This window comes from Artemia sp. Qi Xiang Cuo, chromosome 8, assembly GCF_049724085.1.
Source record: "Artemia sp. Qi Xiang Cuo chromosome 8, ASM4972408v1, whole genome shotgun sequence".
In the NCBI taxonomy this organism is placed as follows: domain Eukaryota; kingdom Metazoa; phylum Arthropoda; class Branchiopoda; order Anostraca; family Artemiidae; genus Artemia; species Artemia sp. Qi Xiang Cuo.
In genome coordinates, this window is record NC_142801.1 from 13,247,942 (window position 1) to 13,272,080 (window position 24,139).

The 24,139-nt window shown below is 33.2% G+C and overlaps 1 protein-coding gene across 1 annotated transcript in view; it reads left to right on the forward strand.

Moving 5' to 3' along the window:
* Window positions 1-15,187, forward strand: part of Ack-like (activated Cdc42 kinase-like) — a 96,730-nt gene extending 81,543 nt beyond the window's left edge. The window contains exons 14-17 of the mRNA XM_089092858.1: window positions 4,540-5,029; window positions 7,195-7,379; window positions 8,883-9,068; window positions 14,747-15,187. Of these exons, the coding sequence (XP_088948984.1) occupies window positions 4,540-5,029; window positions 7,195-7,379; window positions 8,883-9,068; window positions 14,747-14,947 (1,062 nt within the window). The 3' untranslated portion in view covers window positions 14,948-15,187. The remainder of the gene's footprint in view (window positions 1-4,539; window positions 5,030-7,194; window positions 7,380-8,882; window positions 9,069-14,746) is intronic.
* The last annotated feature ends 8,952 nt before the right edge of the window (window positions 15,188-24,139 follow it).

Consider the following 24,139-nt stretch of genomic DNA (forward strand, 5'->3'; position numbering starts at 1 on the left):
ATTTATTTAGGGATAAACAAACCTTAGGAAGATTCCTACTTACTAATTGGAAAACTTTGAGCAAAAGAATTTTTAAGCTGTGTAAACTACCTAATGTTGATCTAATATTTTGTTAATATTTTGTTAATATATAATAATATTGTAATATTTTGTTAATTTGTTAATGTTTGTCATAAAATAGACTTAAGCTAGGCATAATTAAATCTAAATTAGATGTGTACAATTGCCCTTATCTATCCCCCTTTAAATGATTTCTTCTGTATAAAAAGCAATTTTTTCTGCACTTTTTTGCAAAACAAAAATAATTTGTTATAATGGAGATCAATATAGGAGTAGTTTCTATACAACTGTTTTTGTTTTGTACTTAAAAATCTGATTTGTGCTTTGGAAGTTCTCTATCAAAGCCACACTTAGGAATAATTGAAGTAGAATGGTTTTTGCCCTTTTAAGTAAAAAAAAAATCTTACATTAAGGCCATAGATAATGTTAATGCGTACAACTAGCGCCCCATTCTGAGCCTAAGGATGAAAGTGTTATCAGATACTTTTCCTTTGGTCTTCAAAACACGAAAAATAATCTTTTTGTAAGTAATAACGTTTTTTCGTTTTTAAAAAGGGAGGAGATGGGGACCAATCTTTAATCTTCCTCCCTCTCTCTTTGAATTTTCATTTATGGCAGTGTGTATACTTTTAATAATCCTCCCTCTCTTTTTTAATCCTCCCTCTCTCTTTGAATTTTCATTTATGGCAGTGTGTATACTTTTAATAATCCTCCCTCTCTTTTTTAATCATCCCTCTCTCTTTGAATTTTCATTTATGGCAGTGTGTATACTTTTAATAATCCTCCCTCTCTTTTTTAATCCTCCCTCTCTCTTTGATTTTTCATTTATGGCAGCGTGTATACTTTTAATAATCCTCCCTCTCTTTTTTAATCCTCCCTCTCTCTTTGAATTTTCATTTATGGCAGTGTGTATACTTTTAATTATCCTCCCTCTCTTTTTTAATCCTCCCTCTCTCTTTGAATTTTCATTTATGGCAGTGTGTATACTTTTAATAATCCTCACTCTCTTTTTTAATCCTCCCTCTCTCTTTGATTTTTCATTTATGGAAGCGTGTATACTTTTAATTATCATCCCTCTCTTTTTTAATCCTCCCTCTCTCTTTGAATTTTCATTTATGGCAGAGTGTATACTTTTAATAATCCTCCCTCTCTTTTTTAATCCTCCCGCTCTCTTTGATTTTTCATTTATGGCAGTGTGTATACTTTTAATAATCCTCCCTCTCTTTTTTAATCCTCCCTCTCTCTTTGAATTTTCATTTATGGCAGTGTGTATACTTTTAATAATCCTCACTCTCTTTTTTAATCCTCCCTCTCTCTTTGAATTTTCATTTATGTCAGTGTGTATACTTTTAATAATCCTCCCTCTCTTTTTTAATCCTCCCTCTCTCTTTTAATTTTAATTTATGGCAGAGTGTATACTTTTAATAATCATCCCTCTCTTTTTTAATCCTCCCTCTCTCTTTGAATTTTCATTTATGGCAGAGTGTATACTTTTAATAATCCTCACTCTCTTTTTTAATCCTCCCTCTCTATTTGAATTTTCATTTATGGCAGTGTGTATACTTTTAATAATCCTCCCTCTCTTTTTTAATCCTCCCTCTCTCTTTGAATTTTCATTTATGGCAGTGTGTATACTTTTAATAATCCTCCCTCTCTTTTTTAATCCTCCCTCTCTCTTTGAATTTTCATTTATGGCAGTGTGTATACTTTTATTAATCCTCCCTCTCTTTTTTAATCATCCATCTCTCTTTGATTTTTCATTTATGGCAGTGTGTATACTTTTAATAATCCTCCCTCTCTTTTTTAATCCTCCCTCTCTCTTTGATTTTTCATTTATGGCAGTGTGTATACTTTTAATAATCCTCCCTCTCTTTTTTAATCCTCCCTCTCTATTTGATTTTTCATTTATTGAATAGTGTATACTTTTAATACTACTCAATCTCTATTTTTATCATACCTCTCTCTATTTAGTTTAATTTATGTCAGCGTGTATAATTTTAATAATCCTCCCTCTCTTTTTTAATACTCCCTCTCTCTTTGATTTTTGATTTATGGCAGTGTGTATACTTTTAATAATCCTCCCTCTCTTTTTTAATCCTCCCTCTCTCTTTGAATTTTCATTTATGGCAGCGTGTATACTTTTAATAATCCTCCCTCTCTTTTTTAATCCTCCCTCTCTCTTTGAATTTTCATTTATGGCAGTGTGTATACTTTTAATAATCCTCCCTCTCTTTTTTAATCCTCCCTCTCTCTTTGAATTTTCATTTATGGAAGTGTGTATACTTTTAATCATCCTCCCTCTCTTTTTTAATCCTCCCTCTCTCTTTGAATTTTCATTTATGGCAGTGTGTATACTTTTAATAATTGGGGTTGTACATTTTTAGAAGACTAAAAAGTTGCGTTTCTAGATTCGAGGGAATTTCTAGCTTAGAAAGAATTTCCTTCAGGAAACGGCTTGTTTTTTTTGTTGTTTTTTCTTTCTTTTTTTTTCTTTTTCTTTTCACAAAACTATTCTTGCTTTCCTCACAATTAATTCTACATTGCTTTGTTTATATTATTCTGATTTGTTGTAACTTATAATTTCCTAACAATCTTTTTTTTTGTTTTCTGCTGCTTTTTCGGATCAGGCCGGAGTTGAAGTAAATGCTTCGCGTCGAAGCCATCCACGTGTCTCATTTGCTCTTGATTTGGACTCATCTATTTGTTCTAGTAACATTGACCAACTAACACCAACTGCTAGAGATAGTTCTGATACTCTTAAATTTAACAGCTCAATGTCCTTTTCTAATAGTACTTTTTCCCATAGTGACTCTGAGTACCCTGAATTTAGCTATGATCTTATGTGAACGTCGTTTCTCTTGTGCTTTCTTAATCATAACAATCCCTTTACTATTTTTCTCTTTTGGTACTAAAAAGCTCTTATACTCGCAGTTTAGTGAGAAAACTCCACAACGAGAAAAACTTTTTTTATATGTTTTTGTGCATTTCTTGTGCTATTTTAATTGTAATAACACAACAATACTTTGTTTTACTCTTGTCTGTTGTTGTTATTAAGACCCATTGCATTCATGTTTTATTTTAGAAAGCTGCTCCACAGCAATGAAAGGCACTTTTCTTCAATTGTTTGCGCATCTTTTGCGGTTCTTTAAGCACAATTGAATGAGAACAAAGCTGGATTATTTTAATATATTCTTATTGCTAAAAAGCCATTTTGCATACGCGCTTCTTTTTAGATTACTGCTCCGCAATGACAATAAATTTTTTTGTTACTTTTTTAATTGCAATATAGCTACAACAATACTTGTCACTATTTCAAAATATTGTTGCTACTAAGATCCGTTTTGTATTCATGAATTTTTTGTGTGAAAACTGCTCCACAACCACGAAAAGTGTGTTTTTTTTTGTTTTTTTTTGTTTTTTTTTTGTTTTGTTTTTTGCTGTTTAGTTACATTTTAATCAGAAAAAAACTTTGCATTCATTTTGTCTTCTTTTTATATGGTGTTTGAAGATTCTTAATAAGTTTGAATATCACTTTTAAGACATCAAACGTCAATTTTATCTCAACGTGCTCCTTTTTGAAACTCTAACTTAAGAGTGATTATTCCTGCATATTACTTTATTCAACAGGATTAAAAAAAATTTCATCAATATTTTCAGAAAAGAAAAGCATACTGAATTCAGCATAACTACTTTTATCTACTCTTGTTATTAAAGAGCCATTTTGCTACGCAATGACGAAAAGTTTTTTTTTTAATTTCAATTAATCATAAACGAATCTTGTAGAGAGTAAAAAATTTACGTTTAATCAATCGTAAAATTTGTTATAATTAATGTATTTATTCGTAACCAATACATTGCGTTATTTTCATCCTTTCTTCTCACTATAAAGCTGTTTTGCATGTGTGTTTTTTTTAAGTTTATAAATTTGATCGCTGCAGAATTAGCTAAAATTTGCTAAATTGCAGAATTTAGTTCAACAGACTTTTTTTTCAACTTGTAATTAAGATAACTAGCAGATAATCTGTCCCTTTTGTGAGCTCTGACTTAGGAATGGTCATCCCTGCCTATTATTAAGTTCTGGCTCAAGGGAAATTTTTCCTAACTTTGTCGTGTCCTAACTTTAACAGAAAAAAAGTAAAAAAAAAAAACAAGATTGAGGGAAAGTACTCTGTTCTTTATATATTTTCGGTAATGCTTTGACTCGTCTATTTATTCTGTCAATTAATATTTTCTCACTTTTAAGTAAGTTATTTCGTCATCCGTTAAACATATTTTTTATTACCTTTGTAAATTATATCTTCCGCTTATTATTTTTCATGTTAAATTTTTATTCTATTGTTTATATCTTTTTTGTGCTTTTCACTCTACATGGAGCTCTTCTTTGTTTTGCTTTCTTTAACCTTTGTAGTTATCTTTATATTATTCTGTTTTAGTGATTTTCTCGTACTAGCATGATACTAAATATGTGTCTTGTGTTAGGCATGCCTGTCTGAAGATGCTAAAGATGCATATAATCTTCTCATAGAAAAACCTCTTGAGAATGTAGCTACCCCTTACCCTTTCACTGCCCCTATCACAACTTCTGATACAGAGGAAGATTCAAATCCTCTGCGTATGCTACGAGCAGGAGTTGCTCTGAAACCAAAAGTTCGTGGTAATAAACATCAAACAACTGTCGAGCGAACAAATTCATTGAGAGCTAAAAAAGTCGGGCCCCCCGTCAACCCAAAACCAAAGAGTGTCAATCGACCATCTCCATTGGTAATTAGAGATTCGAATTTATATCGTGAACCTGAACGGGCTGCTGGGGTGAAAATCTGGCTTCGAGCTGATGAGTCTTCCAATGAGCTTCCATTACCTCCAAGAGACAGAAATAAACCTATTGCTGTGGGACTTCCCAGGCATCAAAGAAAATATCCTCTAGTTCTTCCCCCTGGAATCACAGAAGAGGATTTATTAAGTCCAACGGGTAAGTTCGTTTTCTCTAGCATTGGTCGTCTTATTTAGGGAAAACACCCTCGAGAGTAAAAAAGTAAAAATCTGGAAAAGAATTTATAAAAAAGTTTGTTTTTCGTGCTTAAAATCTTGATTTTATATGGAAGCAATAAAAAAAATTATTGTACTGAAACAGTTGACATTCAAGTAAGGTGCATTGTGTCTACATTGTCCTAAATATGACATTAAAGTTCGCTTTTTTAGCATTGATAAGCTAGCAAATTACCATAGACAGTGGAAAATCAGCTGCGAATATTTAACTAATCGAATCAGTACTTTTTCTTTTCACTTAGGATATGAGATAGTCGCCTAGAATGTACTTTAACTTTTCCAACAGGGATGACTTCCGACTAATTTATCTCATTTTTACATTGTTATATAATTTTAAATTTTACTAAGGTTCATTTGAATTTTTTTTTTTTTTTAATATTGAAAAAAAAGGAATTTATTTGGATCTTAGTTTCTTGTCCTGTTTTGTAGAATAAACTAAAGTATTAGAAAGTATTAAACTAAATAGTAACTATATAGTAACAAACTTCATTGAAATAGAATTTTGTCTTAAAATTATACTTTTTCCAAAACGGATCTTATGCATAATTCTACTCACCTCAAAGGCAGCACCATATATTAACCGTAGCGTATTTTCTTTCGGGAAGACTGGGGAAAAAAATGTTTTGCCCCCTTCTCCCAAAAACTAAATTACAACTCGACCCCCCCCCCCACCCGGCGTGAGATATACCAAAATACGTTCAAAATTTGTCACCTTTTAATAAAAGCAACTGACTGACTATATACAATCTCTTCAAGCTGTATGCAATACTTGCTTGCCATCAGGCATAAAAACGAAAATTTAAAATACCTATACTCCTTCTGGTTGTCTGAAACCAACTGATTTAGTAAATTGTAAAAGGTCTCCGGAGAATACTCTTGTCTTTGGGCTGCAATTTCGGTGACGTAAGATGAATTATAATGATTACCAATTCGGCCGTGGAAATACGAATGGTGTAAAAACATCGGTTAAAGATGAGTTATATATAGATCCTATTAAAATCAGGAACGCCCGATCGATTGGTTTAATCAGAATGCGCGTATCCTCTTTTGTTCTCGACATATTCTCAATTTAAAATCCACTTAAAATGCGTTATGACCAAATTCTGACCAGTTTTGCAGACCAAAAATGTTAAGTATTCAACTCTTCCACAGCCCCGAACCTAACGCTTTTTAAACCTTCGAATCGTCGACAACATTTTCGTTTGCTAATCCGGATCTTTTTGGAAAATGTCACTTAATGGGTATTATCGGGGCTACCGGGTTGGACCCGCCCCCGTCTAAATTTTGTCAGGCTCTTAAAACGTAACAAAAATGCATATAAACAAATTTTTGATGTGTTTTTTAAAGTTTTATTTTGTACCCTAAACTGCAAAGATTCCACCCAATCAGGTAAAATCATGTCGTAAATTCTTAAATGGACATCCCCATTTCCAAAACAGAATGCATGGGACGGTTGTTGTCAAAATATATGGAACATTTAATAATTTTTATTTATATCATGCTATTTGCTATTATTCATGTTGATCTAAGAAATTAAAGGATAGAGAAATTCCTGAAGTGATTAGTTTACTAAGGATAGGGAAAGGGCTTGTCGAGCAACTCTAAAGTGACAGCAATTAGTTGTCACTAGAAGTTGTACTTTTAGGGACAACTCACCGCAGCATCAAGCAATCCGGGGTCAACTGAGCTGTGTACGCTCCTCTACCTCACCTTGTTAAGGCTTTGCTCTTTACTCCCAGTCCAGGACGTCTTGCTTTTCGTTTGGCTTGAGCTTGATTGTAAAAAAGCACGGTTTTTTGCAACCCATCATCCTTCGTCCATGAAACAAGACATAGCCATTCAAACGTCTCTTTTGTTAAAGACCTAGAAATTGAATTCGAACCTTGTATTTTGTGCAGCTTGTTGTTTAAGGAACGGTAATTTAAATAAAAAAATAATAGTGTTCGACAACTAAAAGAATAATAGAATAAAGTTAATTTGAAATGATTTTTTCCTTTAAAGAACGGGTTTACTGAGTCTGTTTTTTGTCTGTAATGTATAATCTAAAGCTTTTACCTGTCGACGAAAAAGAAAGTATTTTTGTTACAGATTTGTATCCATACACCCCAAATGGACAATCGGAAGAAGCAGTAGAACCGTCATATAGAAATGGGTGGTGTACAAACCCTGTGAACCCCCTCGCCAAGCCCCCGAGAATTCAATCTGCTATTCATGATGATAGCTATGATGGACAAATAGCCTCGGAATTAGAAGCACTTGAACTTATTGATGAGGTAGTCTTATATTTTATTCCATTTCTTGCACCCTGTATATTTTTTTTTCAATTTAAACATTATTAATTTATTTTATTTTAATAATTTTTTATATGATTTTAATAATTTTAATAATGAATATAATTCTCTTATATATTTCTTATATGAAAAATATACATATTCTTCCGATATATTTCCGATAAATCAGATCCGTCTGATTTTATTTTACGTATTTGCCATGAATTTGCTTTTGATCAAGTTTCATCAAGACTTTATAAAAAAAAAAAATTACAGGAAATGAACGATATAGCCTATTCGTATAGCCTATTGTTTGAAATACGGTCAGTCAGCCGGGTACTGCGTTTCTATTATTGGTAATAGTGTCCGTTTCTTTTTTTTCTTCTAGGGTGCGTATAACAAAATATTCTGAGGTTTTATCTTCAGAGCCGAAAAAAATTGTATTTTTAGTATGTCTTAGGAAATTGTTTTTATGTTGGAAGTTTGAAAAGGGCATTTTTAATCTAAACAACTTCTTTAGGGTAAAAGGAATCCCTCTCGCAAAATGTAATTCTGTCTCCAGGGTTTTACTGAAGTTATTGAACCCGGTGGGGTTCAAACCCCCTACCCTCCCCCCCCCCTGGATACGGCCTTGTTTAAAACATATTATTTTGCCACAAAATTCGTTCAGCCAGAATTGGCCCAGAATTGTGGCTAAATTAACCAAGAATTTGATTGGTGTGTGCTGGTCCTCTATTGCTTCTTTTGGACATGTACAGAGGGATTTTATGATCTGGAGGCACATTGGAAAAAGAAAAAATAGTCAAGCTATATGAAGAAACAGGAACTTTTTCGGAAACCAAAAAAAAAATTCAAAGATTTTGAGGAGGACTGAATGTCATGAATCGATGTAATTATACGTGTAGCTTAATCCTCTTCCATGGTAAAGTTTTTGTGAGAATGTTATTGCATTATTTAGTGTTTCAATGAAATTTATTTGGTCGTAAATGAATTTTTGTGTGTTTCATTGTAGTAGTTGTGATTTGTCTGTTGAAAAGTAAATCAGTGATTTTTGTATTTGGATAGTTTCTGGAATAGCCAAGCGTTAGTCGGCAGCAACGATCCTCAAGCGATATAGGAATGGAAATATTGAACGTTGTATTCTGTAATTTTTGAAGTGTATTTTGTTGTTGTGACTTTTTTTTGTTTATTTGAGATTTGGTTTAGTGTTATTAGACCTGAGCAATATTTTTTTATTAGACCTAAAAAAAAAAAATTTATTTATAATTCTTTAATTTTTTATTAATATTTTTTATTAACATTGACTACTTCGACCTTGGGCTTAAGGAGGCATATACATAGGAATTCATTTCGAAAGGGGTGGATTGGGAGAAAACGCAAAATAAAGGTAACTCGTGTGAAAAATATAAGAAGCTAAAGAACAATCTGAAATGTTTTGATATTTAGAGGGGGGCCTTCTTGCCGCTTGCAACTGTCACTTGTTTATTTTCGCTTCCTTTTATTTAGACGGACAGTCTGTCTCCCCTTGGTCTTGGTCCCCCGCCGGTAATCCAAAAGCGATCAGACCACGTTTCATGTGAAGACTTGCTGGAATTTGCCTGTGATCGGCCTAATGCCAAACGAACTCAGGGTCCTGCTAGAGGTATTGAAGCGGATGAAGTTAGAGTCATGCAGAAAGTCCTGGGAAAAGAGGTATATCTATCATTTTTATTCTTATTCTTCTTTTTATTCTGATTTCTTCTTTTTTTGTTAAAACTCTTTTGTAAAACTCAAAGACCTCAAACTTTTTTTTAGAGTGGCGTCGAAGTTCAAACAGCAATATATATATCAGTGAAATGAAAATTGTGAAGTGAAATGAAATGAAAAATCAAAACAATATAGGATATGATGATGATGAAATTTAATCCTTCTTCTCACTTGCGTGAATTGAGGATCATGCACTTTGGATGAACGCTACTGATATAAAAGGTGTCCCTTGAGATTTTCTGTAAAAATTTCATTGTTGCTGAAATCACTGTCATATTCTCATCAGTTGTTGATGAGCTGCCAAGAAGATCATGATAGTCTTTAAGCTTATTTACACGTATAAGATTACGAAGTTTTTTTTCTATGCTAGTCAGCTACTGGGCACTGTAATAGAAGGTGATTTACTGTTTCTACTTGATCACAGTAGCTACACTTTGCGCTTTCTCCATAGAAACGGGCTATAATATGAATTTGCTCCTGCGTGTTCTGATCGCAGCCTTAATAGCACTATACCATAATGTCTTAATGATTTGCTGTATACGTCTTTTTCAAAATACCGTTTCTGTTTTCCGGCAACAAACCAGTTTGAAATTTGAGCTTGATTATTTATAAAAGATTCATATTTCAAATTCTGGATAGCTGAATTAATAGTATATACTATAGATGGTGCTATAGCATTGTATGTTTCTTCCCCTGAGATAGTTGCATCTTCGACTTCCAGGTCTGCTTGTTTATTTCCTGGTATGCCCATACGGCCAGGTATCAATTGGAGGGTTAAGTTTATTCCCATATTGACAACTTCTTGTAATGATGTGCGGCATAGGATGATTTCTGGGGTTGGTTGCTTGGACAAGTAAAAGCGTTTTGAGGGCTATAGTAGCGCTCTTAGAGTCAGAGCAGATTCTTGCATTAGCCCCAGGGCTAAAGGAGAGATACAAAGTTTGTAGCCTTGGTTAATGCAATTACATCAACATCAAATACAGTCAAGCCTGCATCAAGCTTGAATTTTTGGACCATAGACTTCGATGGAACAACAAATACAGCTCCAACCCCATTTTCATTTTTTTAAGCATCAGTATATATGACAATATGGTCAGTAAAACTTGCGTCTGTGAGGTACTTGAATGAATTTGCAAGGTCTAGCCCTTCCCACTTTTCAAGGTCTTCAAAAAACTATACTTCTGTAGTCCCATATGGGAGTAGGTATTACATCTTCTATGTGAAACATGTCACATAATTTGGGCTCAATACCATTTTTCCTTTGACCACTGTTGAAAACCACAGTCGTCCATTTTTCAGCAGACGAGATTTCAAAGGATGATTTCTTCCAGGAAGACTTATTTTCTTAAGGTGTTTAAGTCCACTGAGAGTGCGTCGCACTTCTAAGTCTTCTAAGCCACTTTCGGATAATAAGAATGACACAGGTGTGGTCTTTCGAGCACGGACTGCAATGCGAAGGGCAGAATTATGAATCCCTTCCAGTTTTTAAGGTTGGTTTTGCTGGCAACTTGATAAATTGGTGAACCATATTCCAATTTAGGATATAGGATAACAATATAACCACGGAAACGGTAGATATCCTTTTTTTTGTCGGACATCCTGTAAAATCAAAGATCTATACTAATTAATACCGAATTGCCTAATCTCCATGCAGTGTTTCTTCGTGTAAAATTTTAAACATTTTTCTTACTGTATTTAGCGTCAGCAGGAAATATAGCCCTTTTTGTTTTCTTTATTGAACATGCCTTCCTCGGAGAATCTATCTTATCTTGGCTCCCTTAATGTGATTAATTTAAAAACTTTCCACAAAACAACTTTTTTTCACAGAAAAGTGAAGAGCTCAATTACGCCATAAATGAGCAGAAATAAAGTCAAATAACCTTCCAAACGTAAAACTACCACAAATCACCATCAATTAATAAATGAAACTCAAAACGAACAGAAATTAAAATAAATAACCGAGTCAAACTCACAACGAGTCAAATTAACATGAGTAGGGCTGACAACCCCCATGCCTTCTCGAGACCAGAACATAATTTGCACTTTGCGAAAAAAAAAACAAATGATCGTACATTGTCAGTTTAATATAAAAATACTGATACTTATTACTTAAAGTATTAATAGTTTTTTATTTATTAAAGTAAAAAAAGTAAAAACATTTTAAATGCATTTAGTTTTCAGTAAAGTGCAAATTGTGTTATGGTCTTGAGAAGGCATGGAGGTTGTCAGAAAAGTGCAAATTATGTTCTTGTCTTGAGAAGGCATGGGGGTTGTCTCAAAGACATAACTACGCTGAAAAAATTGGTCATCTCAAAATTTTGATTGGATGTGTTTGTGGAAATGATGGGCGTGGAGAAGGGCTGTTTACCCTCCAATCTCTTTTGACTATTAAAAAGGGCACTAGCCCTTTCAATTTCCAATCGAATGAGAACCTTTCGAAATTTCTACGACAGTTCTTTCTATACGAAGTACCCTGGTAAAAAAAAAGAATAATACATTTGCCCACATCAATCTTTACTTAGGGATCGCTGTTGCGCTGCATATGATTTGCTGAGACTTGATCAGCCTAAAAAAACGGTTTTCCTACTTTTGTAGACTTTTTTCTTTGAGGGTAAAGTCCTTTGTCCTAATTTTCAGGGGTACCTATCTATCCCCCCTCTCTTTGAGGTCAAGTAGGAGTAAGAATAAAACACATTGAAAAGATTTCGTTCGAGTAAAACTGCTCTATTTCCGATGACTTCTTTTTCCAAAGAACTTATTTGAAGCTTTCAAAAGATTATTCTTTCTCTTTCGCTTTTTTCCCCTCACGCTGATTCTCTCTAACCTCCTGATTCTCTCTAATGCTGATTCTCTCTAACCCCCTGCATAACTGGCCGGGAATAACCAAATGCCTAAATAGCTGCCTAAAACTTAAATTATCGTTAAGACACTCGAAACAAACAAAGTGGTTTATAAAAAAGGCCCCAGAGTGTGAATTTTATCTGTTAATAAAAATTCTTCTTTTTGCGACCCTTGTGTTAAAGCTCCCTTCACTTCTTAGCTCCCTTCACTTCATCGACATGACAGATAACAACAACTAGGCTTTTCAAATTACTCACATCAGTACTTTCGTCAATGATTACCAAAAAAAAACTATTTTTTCGCATCAGGCTGCACAAGCCCATATAAGCTACTTCTCCAATTATTTTATTAATCAAAAGTATAGTTTTGTACTTTCCCTATTTATTTGACTGATTTGGGTGATATTGCAACTAAAATTACTGAATTTCTCCAATTTACTGAAGGTAATTAATGATTAATTTTGAGACTTCAAATTTCAAGAAATGGAATATAGAAAACACCAATTTATGAAGGCCATTCAAATGAAGAATTAATTAGTAAAGCAGTGAGCTGTGAATTTCTGGTTTTTTTACTGACTGCTAAAGCTACCAGTTTCCTCTAAGTGGTTTTTACACTTTCTAAAGTTGATTTGAAACGCTTTTATCTAAATTCCTCTGTTTGGGGTAAAGAAGATCACATCTTCAAAGACAATGAAATATATTTTCACAGTTACTGCTATGGCGTCCATCACCTTGGTTGTTTGAAGGAGAGGTAGGTGTGGTCTCTGCGTGACGTTTTGCAAGCGAGATAAAGTACGATTTGTAAAAATGAAATATGGAAGATTTATTTTTAGTTGTAAAATATTTAATAATTATTAAAAGGGATAAATGAAAAATGCAAAGAAAGGAGTATGCTTATTCACTACAATAGCTTTGAGCTAACATGAGCATGTGAAAAATGAATGAAATACTCATACAAGAAGCTAAAAAAAATCCGAAGTCGCAAATACTACTTCAAGGTCAACACAAAAGTAGCAAGTACTACTCCAAGGTCAAGACAAAATTAACAAGTATTACTTCAAGGTCAACACAAAAGTAGCAAGTGTTATTTCAAGTTCAACACAAAAGTGGTAAGTACTACTTCAAGGTCAATACAAAAGCAGCAACTACTACTTCAAGGTCAACATAAAAGTAGCAAGTACTACATCAAGGTAAACACAAAAGTAGCAAGTACTACTTCAAGGTTAACATAAAAGTAGCAAGTACTACTTCAAGGTCAACACAAAAGTAGCAAATACTACTTCAAGGTAAACACAAAATTAGCAATCCCAACTTCAAGGTCAATACAATAAGGTTTAAGGAAATATCCATACAGTTAAAGTGATTAAATGGCGAATATAATACTGCACATAAGAATTATGATAGCCTTTTGTTACCGAACTGAATTTCTTTTGAAATAGAACGCTGCTAGCATTCAGTGTTTATAGTTTTTAGTATTAGTAGTTTAGTGTTTTTAGTGTTTAGTATAGTGTTCAGTCTACAAATTGTTTTGGTTGAGACGGAGCAATTGCTGGCGAATTTAGACTGCAGGCATTTCAGTCCAATGTCTATGGTCAGTTTGTCGTCTTATTTCCAAGAAATTCAGATGAAATTGATTTTGATCATCTTTATTAGTTGTGTAAAAGGATTCAAGAGTAAATTTTAGAGGGATATTTTTGAATATTCTCAATTTTCGTGTATTTGAATCTTCGGAGACGTGGATGTCGAACAGGACAAGTGTTTTCAAGTGAGAATTGAAATTAAGAAATAGTTCTTAAACTATTCGTCAGAACAGTAAATCTTTTAAGTAGAGGAAAAAAGTTTTTCAATGTCTGAATTTAAAAAAAAATGAAAATTATTATGATTGCTTTCATATTTGGTCTTTGAAACTTTAAGGTAGCAAGTACACTGGAAATGAAATCTGATTGTTTGAATTGATGAAGCTTAAATTTAAACAACTCTATAAACCTTTTAAACAAGATAAAAATCAGGAATTTAGTTTTTTAATGGAATTTTTTTTCAGTGTTGCCACGTTGAGCCCTGGAAACAAATAATCAAAATTGACCATTAGATTTGACAACACTGTTCGTCCGTAAAATTAGAAAACAAACAATGTGTTGATTTCAAGGACAACTACACCTTCTTAAGCTAATTGCTCTCAAATGTTTTTAGTTTTTTTTGGCAGATTTTTCATCTACTTTTTTTAATTTTAATTCGCTGGACGCTACTACCAAAACTACATAACATGTCAAGGTGTAGAGGCAAAACCCCCGTATACTAAATGCAGTTTTTGGTTTTTTACCTTTTTTTTTTTTTTTTTTTTTTTTTTTTTTTTTTAAGATACGTGGGTGAAAATCGACAATAAACTAAAATGTATAACAGCAAACAACCTAAAAGGTGTAGCTTGCCTTTGAAGGTGTCGTTGTCTTTGGAAATGAACAGATTGTTGATGCTTGAACTTTTACGGCCAATGAGTGTTGTCAAGTTTAACGAATTATTTTTTTTTTACTTAATTCGACGTTTCATTGTGGCAATGCTGTACAAAATGTGGTACTGCCCTAAACATTTCATAATTTAGAAACAACCAAAATAAAAATTGGATTAAATTGCGGTTTCAGTGTATAAATAGACACAAGATAAGTCCAGGGGGAACAAGATGGTTTTCTGGTAACATTAATACTTTAAGTTTCTCCGAGTAACATCAGGACATTTTAGGTCATTTTTAGATAAAAATCATTTTTTTATTTAAATATATTTTTATTTCAGACGCTGTATGCCGAAGAATGCGTAACCATATTGGATTCAACTGATTGGAATGTTCATAATGCCATCAAGGTGGCAAAATGTCGAGTCACCCTAACACCCAATGATTCAATTAGTGATGAGGTCTTGATTCAAGCTCTAACCTTGAATAGCTGGGATGTTGACCGAGCCCTTAGTTATTTGAAAGTACAATCAGGAAATTAGAATCATCCGGGGTAGATGCCTTGAAGTTTAACCTAACGCGCTATAGAATTATCCATTCTCTGCAACTCATTACAGGAATTTGGTATTTGGCAAAGCCTGTTTATTTATGTGTTAAAGCCTGTTTGTTTGTGGTATTGTTTATTACTGATAGTTTGTATTATGGATAGTCACCTCTGCCTTTTTAATCATTGAATTGTATTATAGAGAATGTGTTACAGGGTAATATTTTTTTTTTTTTTTTTTTTTTTTTTAACTTTTTTCACTCCTTTTTATCCTGCTGTGATGTATTATGCTTTGATTTATTGTTTTGGACCTGGATACTGCTAAAGACACTACTTTTATTTTAATCCAACAAGATTTTTCATAGAATTTTCTGATTGACTGAAAAAAAAATATGAAAAATTTTGATTGGCTCAAGTTAGCTCTAGCTAATTCCTGGTATTAGTAAAATCTTATTATGAATAGGCCTTAAGGGTAATAACTTTTCTGCAAATTTAGTTTATACTTGCTTAAAGTAACTTCTGAGCTGCACATTTTTTATTAATATTCTTTATTTTTTATTATTTTATATACTTTTTATTAATTTATTATTCTTTTTTTATACAGTTCATACTAGTGCCCCATTGATCTTGAAAATGCTAAACGTTTTAAAACAATAAAAAGAAAGCTTAGCAATGAATGCTGTTTTTTTTTGTTTTTTTTTAGACGTTCATTAACCTGGGCAGTCGTCATGAGCTCTAATGGGCTTATGCCCTTCACGGATGTGTAGTGGGCAACATAAAATTTCAAATGTTAGCAAATTTCCCCCCTCCTCCCCCCCCCCCCCAAAAAAAAATGGGTAATATGTAAATTATGAAGAAGATTTTCCTCAAAACAGTCTTTTATGAAATGAAGAAGATGGGTTTCTCTAACAAAAAACGTGTGTGTGTTAAGTGAAAAAAAAAACTTGGGAATTAAGCTATAGCCCAATTTAGGGTCTGGGGTGTTTTTTTCAATCTCTTACCTCTGCCCATCTCCTCCATGAATGGTTTAAAATAATTCTCTTGGCAATTTTTGTCGTTCTGGTAAAAAGTTGCAGGTATATGAGAAGCAGTAAAAAGAAGCCTTAGTTACACAGGCCTAGACTTATCAACATTGGTTAGTCCTAAGTATTTGAAAAGCAACACAATTCGAAAACTTCTTTGTACAAATGCTAATTCGATGTATTAATGAGTTGAAAGATCCCGTCATTGTGATGCCAGAGTTCTTTTCAGGATTTTCCCACTGGGGGGGGGGCGTAATCAAGATAGATGAGGCGCTTAATATGCAAAGAAATGCAAACTAATATTAGTAATATTCACTTTGTTTCTGTTGATTACGGGAATAATCCACGTATGTGTAGACGTAGATTTAAATGTTTGTTTAGCAGTTCTCATAGATTAGCAAGCATCAAAAACACTTGAGTATGTGCATGTTTTTTGTTGTTGTTTTTTTTTACCTCAACAAATACTTAAAGATGTTTTTTCGGCTGTTATAACCAAGCGGGAGACATGCAATTTTCATTTTTGTAGCCTACATGAGCGAGGAAACTGAACTGAATTTGTCAAAATACTGTTACAAAATACGCCAAATTTCTTTATACCCTAATTTAGGGTATAACATACCCTAAGAGATACAAAGATTTTGATTGTATCAGTTGATTCTTTCGTCAAGATTGACCAAATTTTTTTTTTTTTAGAAACAAGTCTGACGAAAATGGCTATTACTTCCCTTTTTTGTTACAGCTGTCGATGCGTTAAGTAATCATGTTTACTGTAACATTTGTTGGATATTGTGTCAATATTTCTTGCCGGAATCTCTTTGTCTTAATTAGATCTGAGTCTCATATTATTTGCTACGAATTCAAACGGTTATGTTTTCCCGCGTCATGACATGAATGATATTCATTATTTATCTGACTTCACACGAATGGCATATTTTTTAAGCTCACAGTTTGGCCGATAAATCACTGTTGGATAATTTTAAGTGTTAATCAGATTCTCAAAAACGTTGGAATTTTATAATTCATGTTTTAGTTGAAACTAATGCCAGAAATAACGAATATCCTCTATAGTTCAAAACCAGATTTGTAATTTATTCTCCTTAATTATATTCTACGTATGTCTTGATTACCAAGTAGGCCAGTTATTTGCTTTGTGAAAAAATTATATATTGTGAATTTTTATTGTTGTTTGAGCTTGGAAACAACTAGTTTTGATCTGTCAAAGATTCTCATTTTTTCACTACTTTTTTCTCTCAATTTTTTCCATAAACTTTTGTCGGATATTATGAAATAAGTGTTGTATGCAATCTTATATTAATATGGAGGACTTTCTGGAGGAGAGGGATCACATATCCTCCTAAAGTTTATTTCTTTTAGAATAAATATGTGGATATTTATGGATTCATCTGAAAATTTTATAAGATGAAGGATCCTAATATTGTTGATTAGGGGTGGAGTGGTGCCCCTCTTACAGTCTCCAAAAAAAAATTGATGGCACATAGGGTATCGACACTTTTTTTTTTTTTTTTTTTTTTTTTTTTTTTTTTTTTTTTTTTTTTTTACAGGGACAGGTAGCGAGCCTTTCGCCCAGCCTTTTGGCAGTGGGTATTCAACCCTGACCCTGTTATATTCACTATATATTTGTTGTTAAATCACGAAAATAAAAGTCTTTGACTTAACAATGTTTTTTTTTTAGTTTTGTTTGCTATTATTGACAGGTAGCGAGCCTTTCGCCCAGCCTTTTGGCAGTGGGTATTCAACCCCGACCCTGTTATATTCACTATATAGTTGTTGTAAAAACACGAAAATAAATGTCTTCGACTTAATGATGTTTTTATTTAGTTTTGTTTGCTATTATTGTTTGCATAATTAGTTTGTGTCGTAATATTTGTCTAGTCTTTATCACTGCTTTTCGTAAGACTTGGTTTTATTTATGTGTGTTTGAAAATCAATATATAATAAGCTACTATTCAAACCATTCTTCAAGACCTTACCTCCTGCAATCCTCCTTAGGGTATTTTTACTTTTTTGTGTTTAAATGTTGTATGAATGTATACTGGTTGTTGTCTTATGAGCTATTGACTAGATTAAGTTAATTAACTCGAACCAAATTCCGTCATGTGGATTATCTCTTCGTTTCCATGTTACAATTATCCAAATCTATATAAGTTTATACCATTGGCTATTGTAATAGTAGACTATTTAATAAAATAGTAGACTACTTTCATAAAAGAAAGTTGTATTTTTGTTTTTTACCTAAAATTTGCTATAAACAAAAGTTCAAATAGGGATAAAATCCTTTTAATAGACAGTGATGATGATAACAGTGATAGAAATTCACAAAAATACTAGATATTTCAGTATAGTTCAAATAGGGATAAAAGGATTTTATCCCTATTTAAACTTTTATTTATTGTAATGGAAAGGCAGTGTGGTCTCCGAAATTATCTAAAATTTGCTTTGGTTGTATGAACCATTAATCTAAGCTACATAACCATTCAAGATGGTAAATGTGGCAGGGTGATTTATGTGAGGAGAGGGTGATAGGCCAACATTTTTCTATGGGGAGGGAAAAGGTGCTGAGAATAGACCCTTTTCTATTCTTCAATTTATAGATTTTTTATTTTTATTTTTTTAGCCCCTTTATAAATGATTAGGTTGGACAGAGCCATCTTGATGAGCTTCCATTCGGAATCTTCGTGAATGCTTCACAGAATGAATAAATACATAATTCATTTATAATTTTGTCCAATTTGTAATTGTCCAAATGGTATTATATAAATTTAATGGTCTTTGATTGTATCTAAGCTATGCAACCATGACAATGAATGTGGCGTGGTGATTTATAGTATAGGGAGGGCGTAGTGAGAATAGACCCTTGTCTATTCTTCAGTTTAAAGATTTTGCTTTCTGTTTTTGGTATCTTTAAACATGATTACGTTGCACAGTTCAAATTCAAGTTCAATCATTCTATTATTCATATATATATATATATATATATATATATATATATATATATATATATATATATATATATATATATATAAATATTTGGCTAGGCGCTTTGGGAGACGAGCTTAAAAAACTAGGCCTAGACAAACTAGGCCTAGGCTCTTCTTGAGTACACTCTGATTGGTTAACCGCTTATATGTAACTTTAGCAACATTGAAAAACGGAAATGAAGACACAGTACCCCCTCGGTTACGGCCACAGATTTGGAGGCCGGAAGAATAGACGCCGTGGCCGGCCACAGAATGGAGGAAAAGGGGTACTAATAGGATTAATCCAAATGGTGAAGTTGAACTGGAACATGTCAGTTTAAGAATTCGCTTAACGCGTTAACGCTGTCAAAAGCAGCTCACATTGTTTAAGAATTGCATACCTTATTGTTAGAAAACTTACTTGAAGCAAAATTCGGCAAACGCGTACTATCAATTTTTGCCTTTTAATATAAAATTTCTTTGATTTTGACCGCCTATCTTCTGTATTCTTACACACCAATATTTTTGCTGGATTTTTAGCTACTAATTGAGGGTTCTATATAGTATGTGAAATTTCGTATGTTTAATACATTTTATTTTTCATTAATTCATTAAGTGAAAAAATTATTTCAGCAATTATAAGTTTTAAAAGCTTGTACATTAATTCGAAATATGGGTGGAAAGTCTGGGACAAATTACCCTCCTGGTTGACTGTGGCACTAAATAATAACTTTAAAAACTTAAATTCGTCAACACCATCCAGCATCTTTAGGTATAAATCTGAAGTTTTATGTTAATATTGAATAAAAATATTAAACATAGTGTTCTAGTTAAGTACTGAATTAATAGTTGCCTTTCAAATAAATTTTATATAAGCTATATGGGAGGAATTACATTTTTTTTTCTTGCTCAAACTTGTAAGATTACACTTAACTTACTGAATTAAGTCGTACTAATTGAATTAATATTTTTTTTTTTTATATTTACATCTATTGAATTCAATAATCACCGGATTTTACAAAAAAAAAAAAAAATCGGTTCATCTTATCAGTTTTTCTACTTAGGTCAATTTCAGTTCTTTACTTCTTGTTGAGAGAAATTTTTTATGAATTTAACTCGGGGTACTTAGCAAGGCCATATCCCGGAGGGGGGGAGGGGGTAAAGGGTTTGAACTCTCCCCCCCCCCCAAAAAAAATGCCTGACTCGTAAAAAAGTTACAAAAATGCATATAAAGAAATTTTTTATGCATTTTTTAAGTTTGTTGTACCCCCCCCCCTAAAAAAAATCCTGGATATGGCTTTGGTTATTAGTGTTTCAAAGCAAGATGTGCCGTTTTATTTATTTATCTTACAACAAGAACCCAGGTTACTTTTGAGTCAATTTTCATATATTCTTAATACTTTCTTATTGAAAAGTGCAAAACAGGAGTATGTAGAAGATAGTTCTCTTTTTTGTTTATTGTGACTTTATTTCTATCATGTTTTGCTGAAATTGTATTTTTGCGTCATCAGTGATAGATTAGCTACCATCCAAAGGTAATATATTTCCACGCTCAGGTTATGCATTTTCAAACGTCATCTAAATACCTATTCAGGTTTTAGTGTAAAATATAAACTGTCTCTATGTATTTTATACTTACTATTTTGCGAAGGGGGGGGGGGTCTTTTGCGTTTTGACGCAGAAACTTGCATTTCTCTGACTTTCGGGAAATGCAGACAAGCCACGTAATTGTTTGTAACATTGCAAAAAATTGAACGCACAGCCAACAAGACGTTGAACACCTAGCCAACAAGGCAAAGAAAACGAGAACCAGAACTTAATTGATTGGGGCATTAAAATTAGCTACTCTTTGTGAATGATTAATTTTATAGTTTGGAAAAAAATCTCTTATCTTTCCATTATCTATTCAGTCTTATTTCAATTCTTTAGTGATGTCGCACGGTTTTGTCGCGTGCGGCTTATCGGCCGATTCAAATAATCATGGGTTTTGACACAACTTACCTGTTGCAAAATCCTCAATAATTGATGCTGACATGTTTTTTCAAATCATTTTAATTTTTCCACTTCTCTAATAAAAGCGTGATGCTTTTATTAAAAAAAAAAATATCAAGAAAAAAACTGTTATTTATAAATTTTGGCTTTTTAATCGAAAGATGTGGCTAAGGTGTGGTATTTCTCATGGCAAATACTACACAAGTTTGTCAAATGCTTTAACTTTATGTTAATAGTGTAAATAAGCTGAGAGCTTCTTGTATTTGGGAACCAAATCAAGTTCACATTTTCAGTATGGTCTTTAAGCACGGAAGAACTTAAAAAAAAACTAGGTACGTTTGTTATAAAAATATATTAAAAACGGTAAGAAGTTTTAATAAAATAGTGAAAACTTTTTTTTTTAATTTACCCGTGTTTAATATATTTTCGCTGCAGTTTTAAATGTAAAAGCAGTGTGGTCTGCAAATTTATATTCTAGATACGTGCTTTTACCTTTGGATGGCAATAGGTTCCGCGTGTGGCTCAAGAATAATTGTTTTTGCACGCCCTGTTTCTCAGGGGAAATACTAATCAAGTTCTTCAAATGCTTTAGCTTTATGTTAATAGTGTATATAAGCTGAGATCTTCTTGCATATCAGGATCATATTTTAAGTATGCTCTTTAAGAACGAAAGGGCCTAGAATATACCTGATACGTTCTTTTAACTTTGGGTGGCAATAGATTCTGCTTGTGCTGGTTCTATATGCAATTTCTAATATTACCTAAATAACGTTTGTACTTTCGAATACTCATCCTTTCTGTTGTTTTTCACTGTATGCTTGTGCCTTTGCTTGTTATAACCATTTATATTCAATATACTGATAAACGATATGTGTTATTTCAGTTTATTTATAGAACATATTTTAGCTGTTCAAAATCAAAGTTTTAAGCAATTATGGTTTGAGAGATTACATGAAAAATTATTGTAAATGCTATGCTTCTAACCCCGGGCTCCCACATACCATTTTTTTATGGCAAAATATCGGGTTAAAAAATCGGACACGAAATTCGTATGCTAGACACACTAGACAATTTCTTTGCGTCCGATTTATAAAAAACAGCATATTAGCTCAGGTTTTTAAAATAGCCTACAGCAAGGCCTATATCTAGTCATTTTAGGGTAAGGGACTGGAATGCATCAAAAATGTCATTAATGATGACATTTAAAAATATCTGTAAGTGAGAAATAAAAATGGTATAGTCCATTTTTTCTTTTTTTACTTGTGTTCTAGCCTAGAAACAAATTGACTACTGAAAAGTACTACTGCCAGAATTAACCTGTCCCGTGCTAATCTAGATGTCTAGCTGCTATGCCCAATGAAGGCCTTCTTTACAGAACCAGGCTATACTGCGCAAAACAAACTGGCCAATATTTTTCTAATTAGACTTAGCCATCTAAATTGGCCTACTAATCTTATCTTCAACTCCAACTTCTTGAGACTGTATTCCATTGCTTTTATTACAATTAACCTATTCTAATGATCTGTATCAGCTTTAGAGTATACTTTTCTATAATTTCTAACTGATAAAATTGACTTTTCAATATCCATTTTGATCTTGTCCAGCCTATAGCTTTGATGCGATTTATTCATCAAAATTATCGGAGAAGTTGAGATTCGTGAACTCTTATGATATTTTAAAAAATTGGATAGATTTTAACCAAAATTCGTACACATCTGTGATATTTGCATATCTTGCCGAATTTTCGTGTTTTTATGAGAATAATAGTAGGTGTGGGAACCCAGGGTAAGACGCTTCAATAAAAAAAGCAAGGTATATCTAGTGATTATACAGATTTCATTAGTAAATACAGTATTTATAATAATTATGGAAAGTAATGTGTTGTTGGTAATATTGCATTTTAGTTTTTGTCCTAGTTCACGTGGTATAAACATATATTACTAGCAGTAATGTCGATCAATAAGCCATTTAGTAACAGCAGTTGGTATTACTTAATAGTAGATACGAAGAAGAAGAAGAGCTAGTCAGGGTAAAAGTAGTCGGACTAAGGATAAAATAAAGAACAAGAATACTGCACCAGACTTCACAGTCCAAACAAGTGGTCCTGATCTTTCTTTCATGGTCCTTTAGACAGGAATTGACATGGTCCAATTGGGCGTCCTAGATTCTGAAAAAGACCTTTTGGAGGGTTATTTTTAGTGAAAAATACGACTTCGGTATTTTCTATGAGAGCGTTTACAAACATTTCAACAGTTCCTTGAATCAAATGATCGCCAATATGGGTTCCGGAGGAAACGCTCAATATTAGACTGCCTAGAAGCCCTTTATGAGGAGTGGATAGAATTTGTGACAAGGGGGTACGACATTAGGCTATTGTCATTCAACATTGCCAGAGCTTTCGACAGAGAATGGCACCATGGCCTGCTAAAGAAAGTCCATGGGTATTATGTTTGTGAATGTCTGCTAAGAGTTATTGAGAGCTTTCTTTCAGATCATTCACTGTGGGTTGTCCTTGGCGGGTTTATTTCCCGCGAATATTCAGTGAAAGCAGGGGGTTTCCCAAGGCAGTGTCTTGGGACCTATATTCTTTCTTATCTACATAAATAATATGGAAGACAACCTTGCAAGCCCTCGGCATCACTTTTCCGACGATACCACGACAGATAAAGCCATCCCAAAACACGAAGACCCAACACAAGCCTCCCTTTCCCTATAGATGGATCTTTATAAAACTGAAAAGTGGTTAGACACATGGATGATCAACTTTAATGCATCGAAAACAAAGGAGCTTCTTATTACCCGATCAAAGGGACCGCGTGAAAACCCCAGTTTCATTTTCAGAAACAGAAACTGTAAAGCGAGTCGACGAGCTTTGTCAACTGTGGATTCATTTTCCACTGATCTCTCTTGGAATAACCACCTTGATCAAATGAGAACCTCCTGTGCAAGAAAGCTCGGAGTCACTTTTCGCTGCAAAAAGCTTCTTCCATCCAGCTCGATTATCCCGCTTTACAAGCCCTGTATAAGACCCACAGCTGAATATGGATGCCCGCTATATGCTGGTGCCCAACAAACATTGTTAGCACCACTCCAGAATAGGGCAAACACGGCGGACTGCGCCTGTACAAATGACTCGCTCCAGGCTCTAAATGAAAGGTTTGATGTATTGTCGATGGCTGTTTTCTACAAGTACATGAA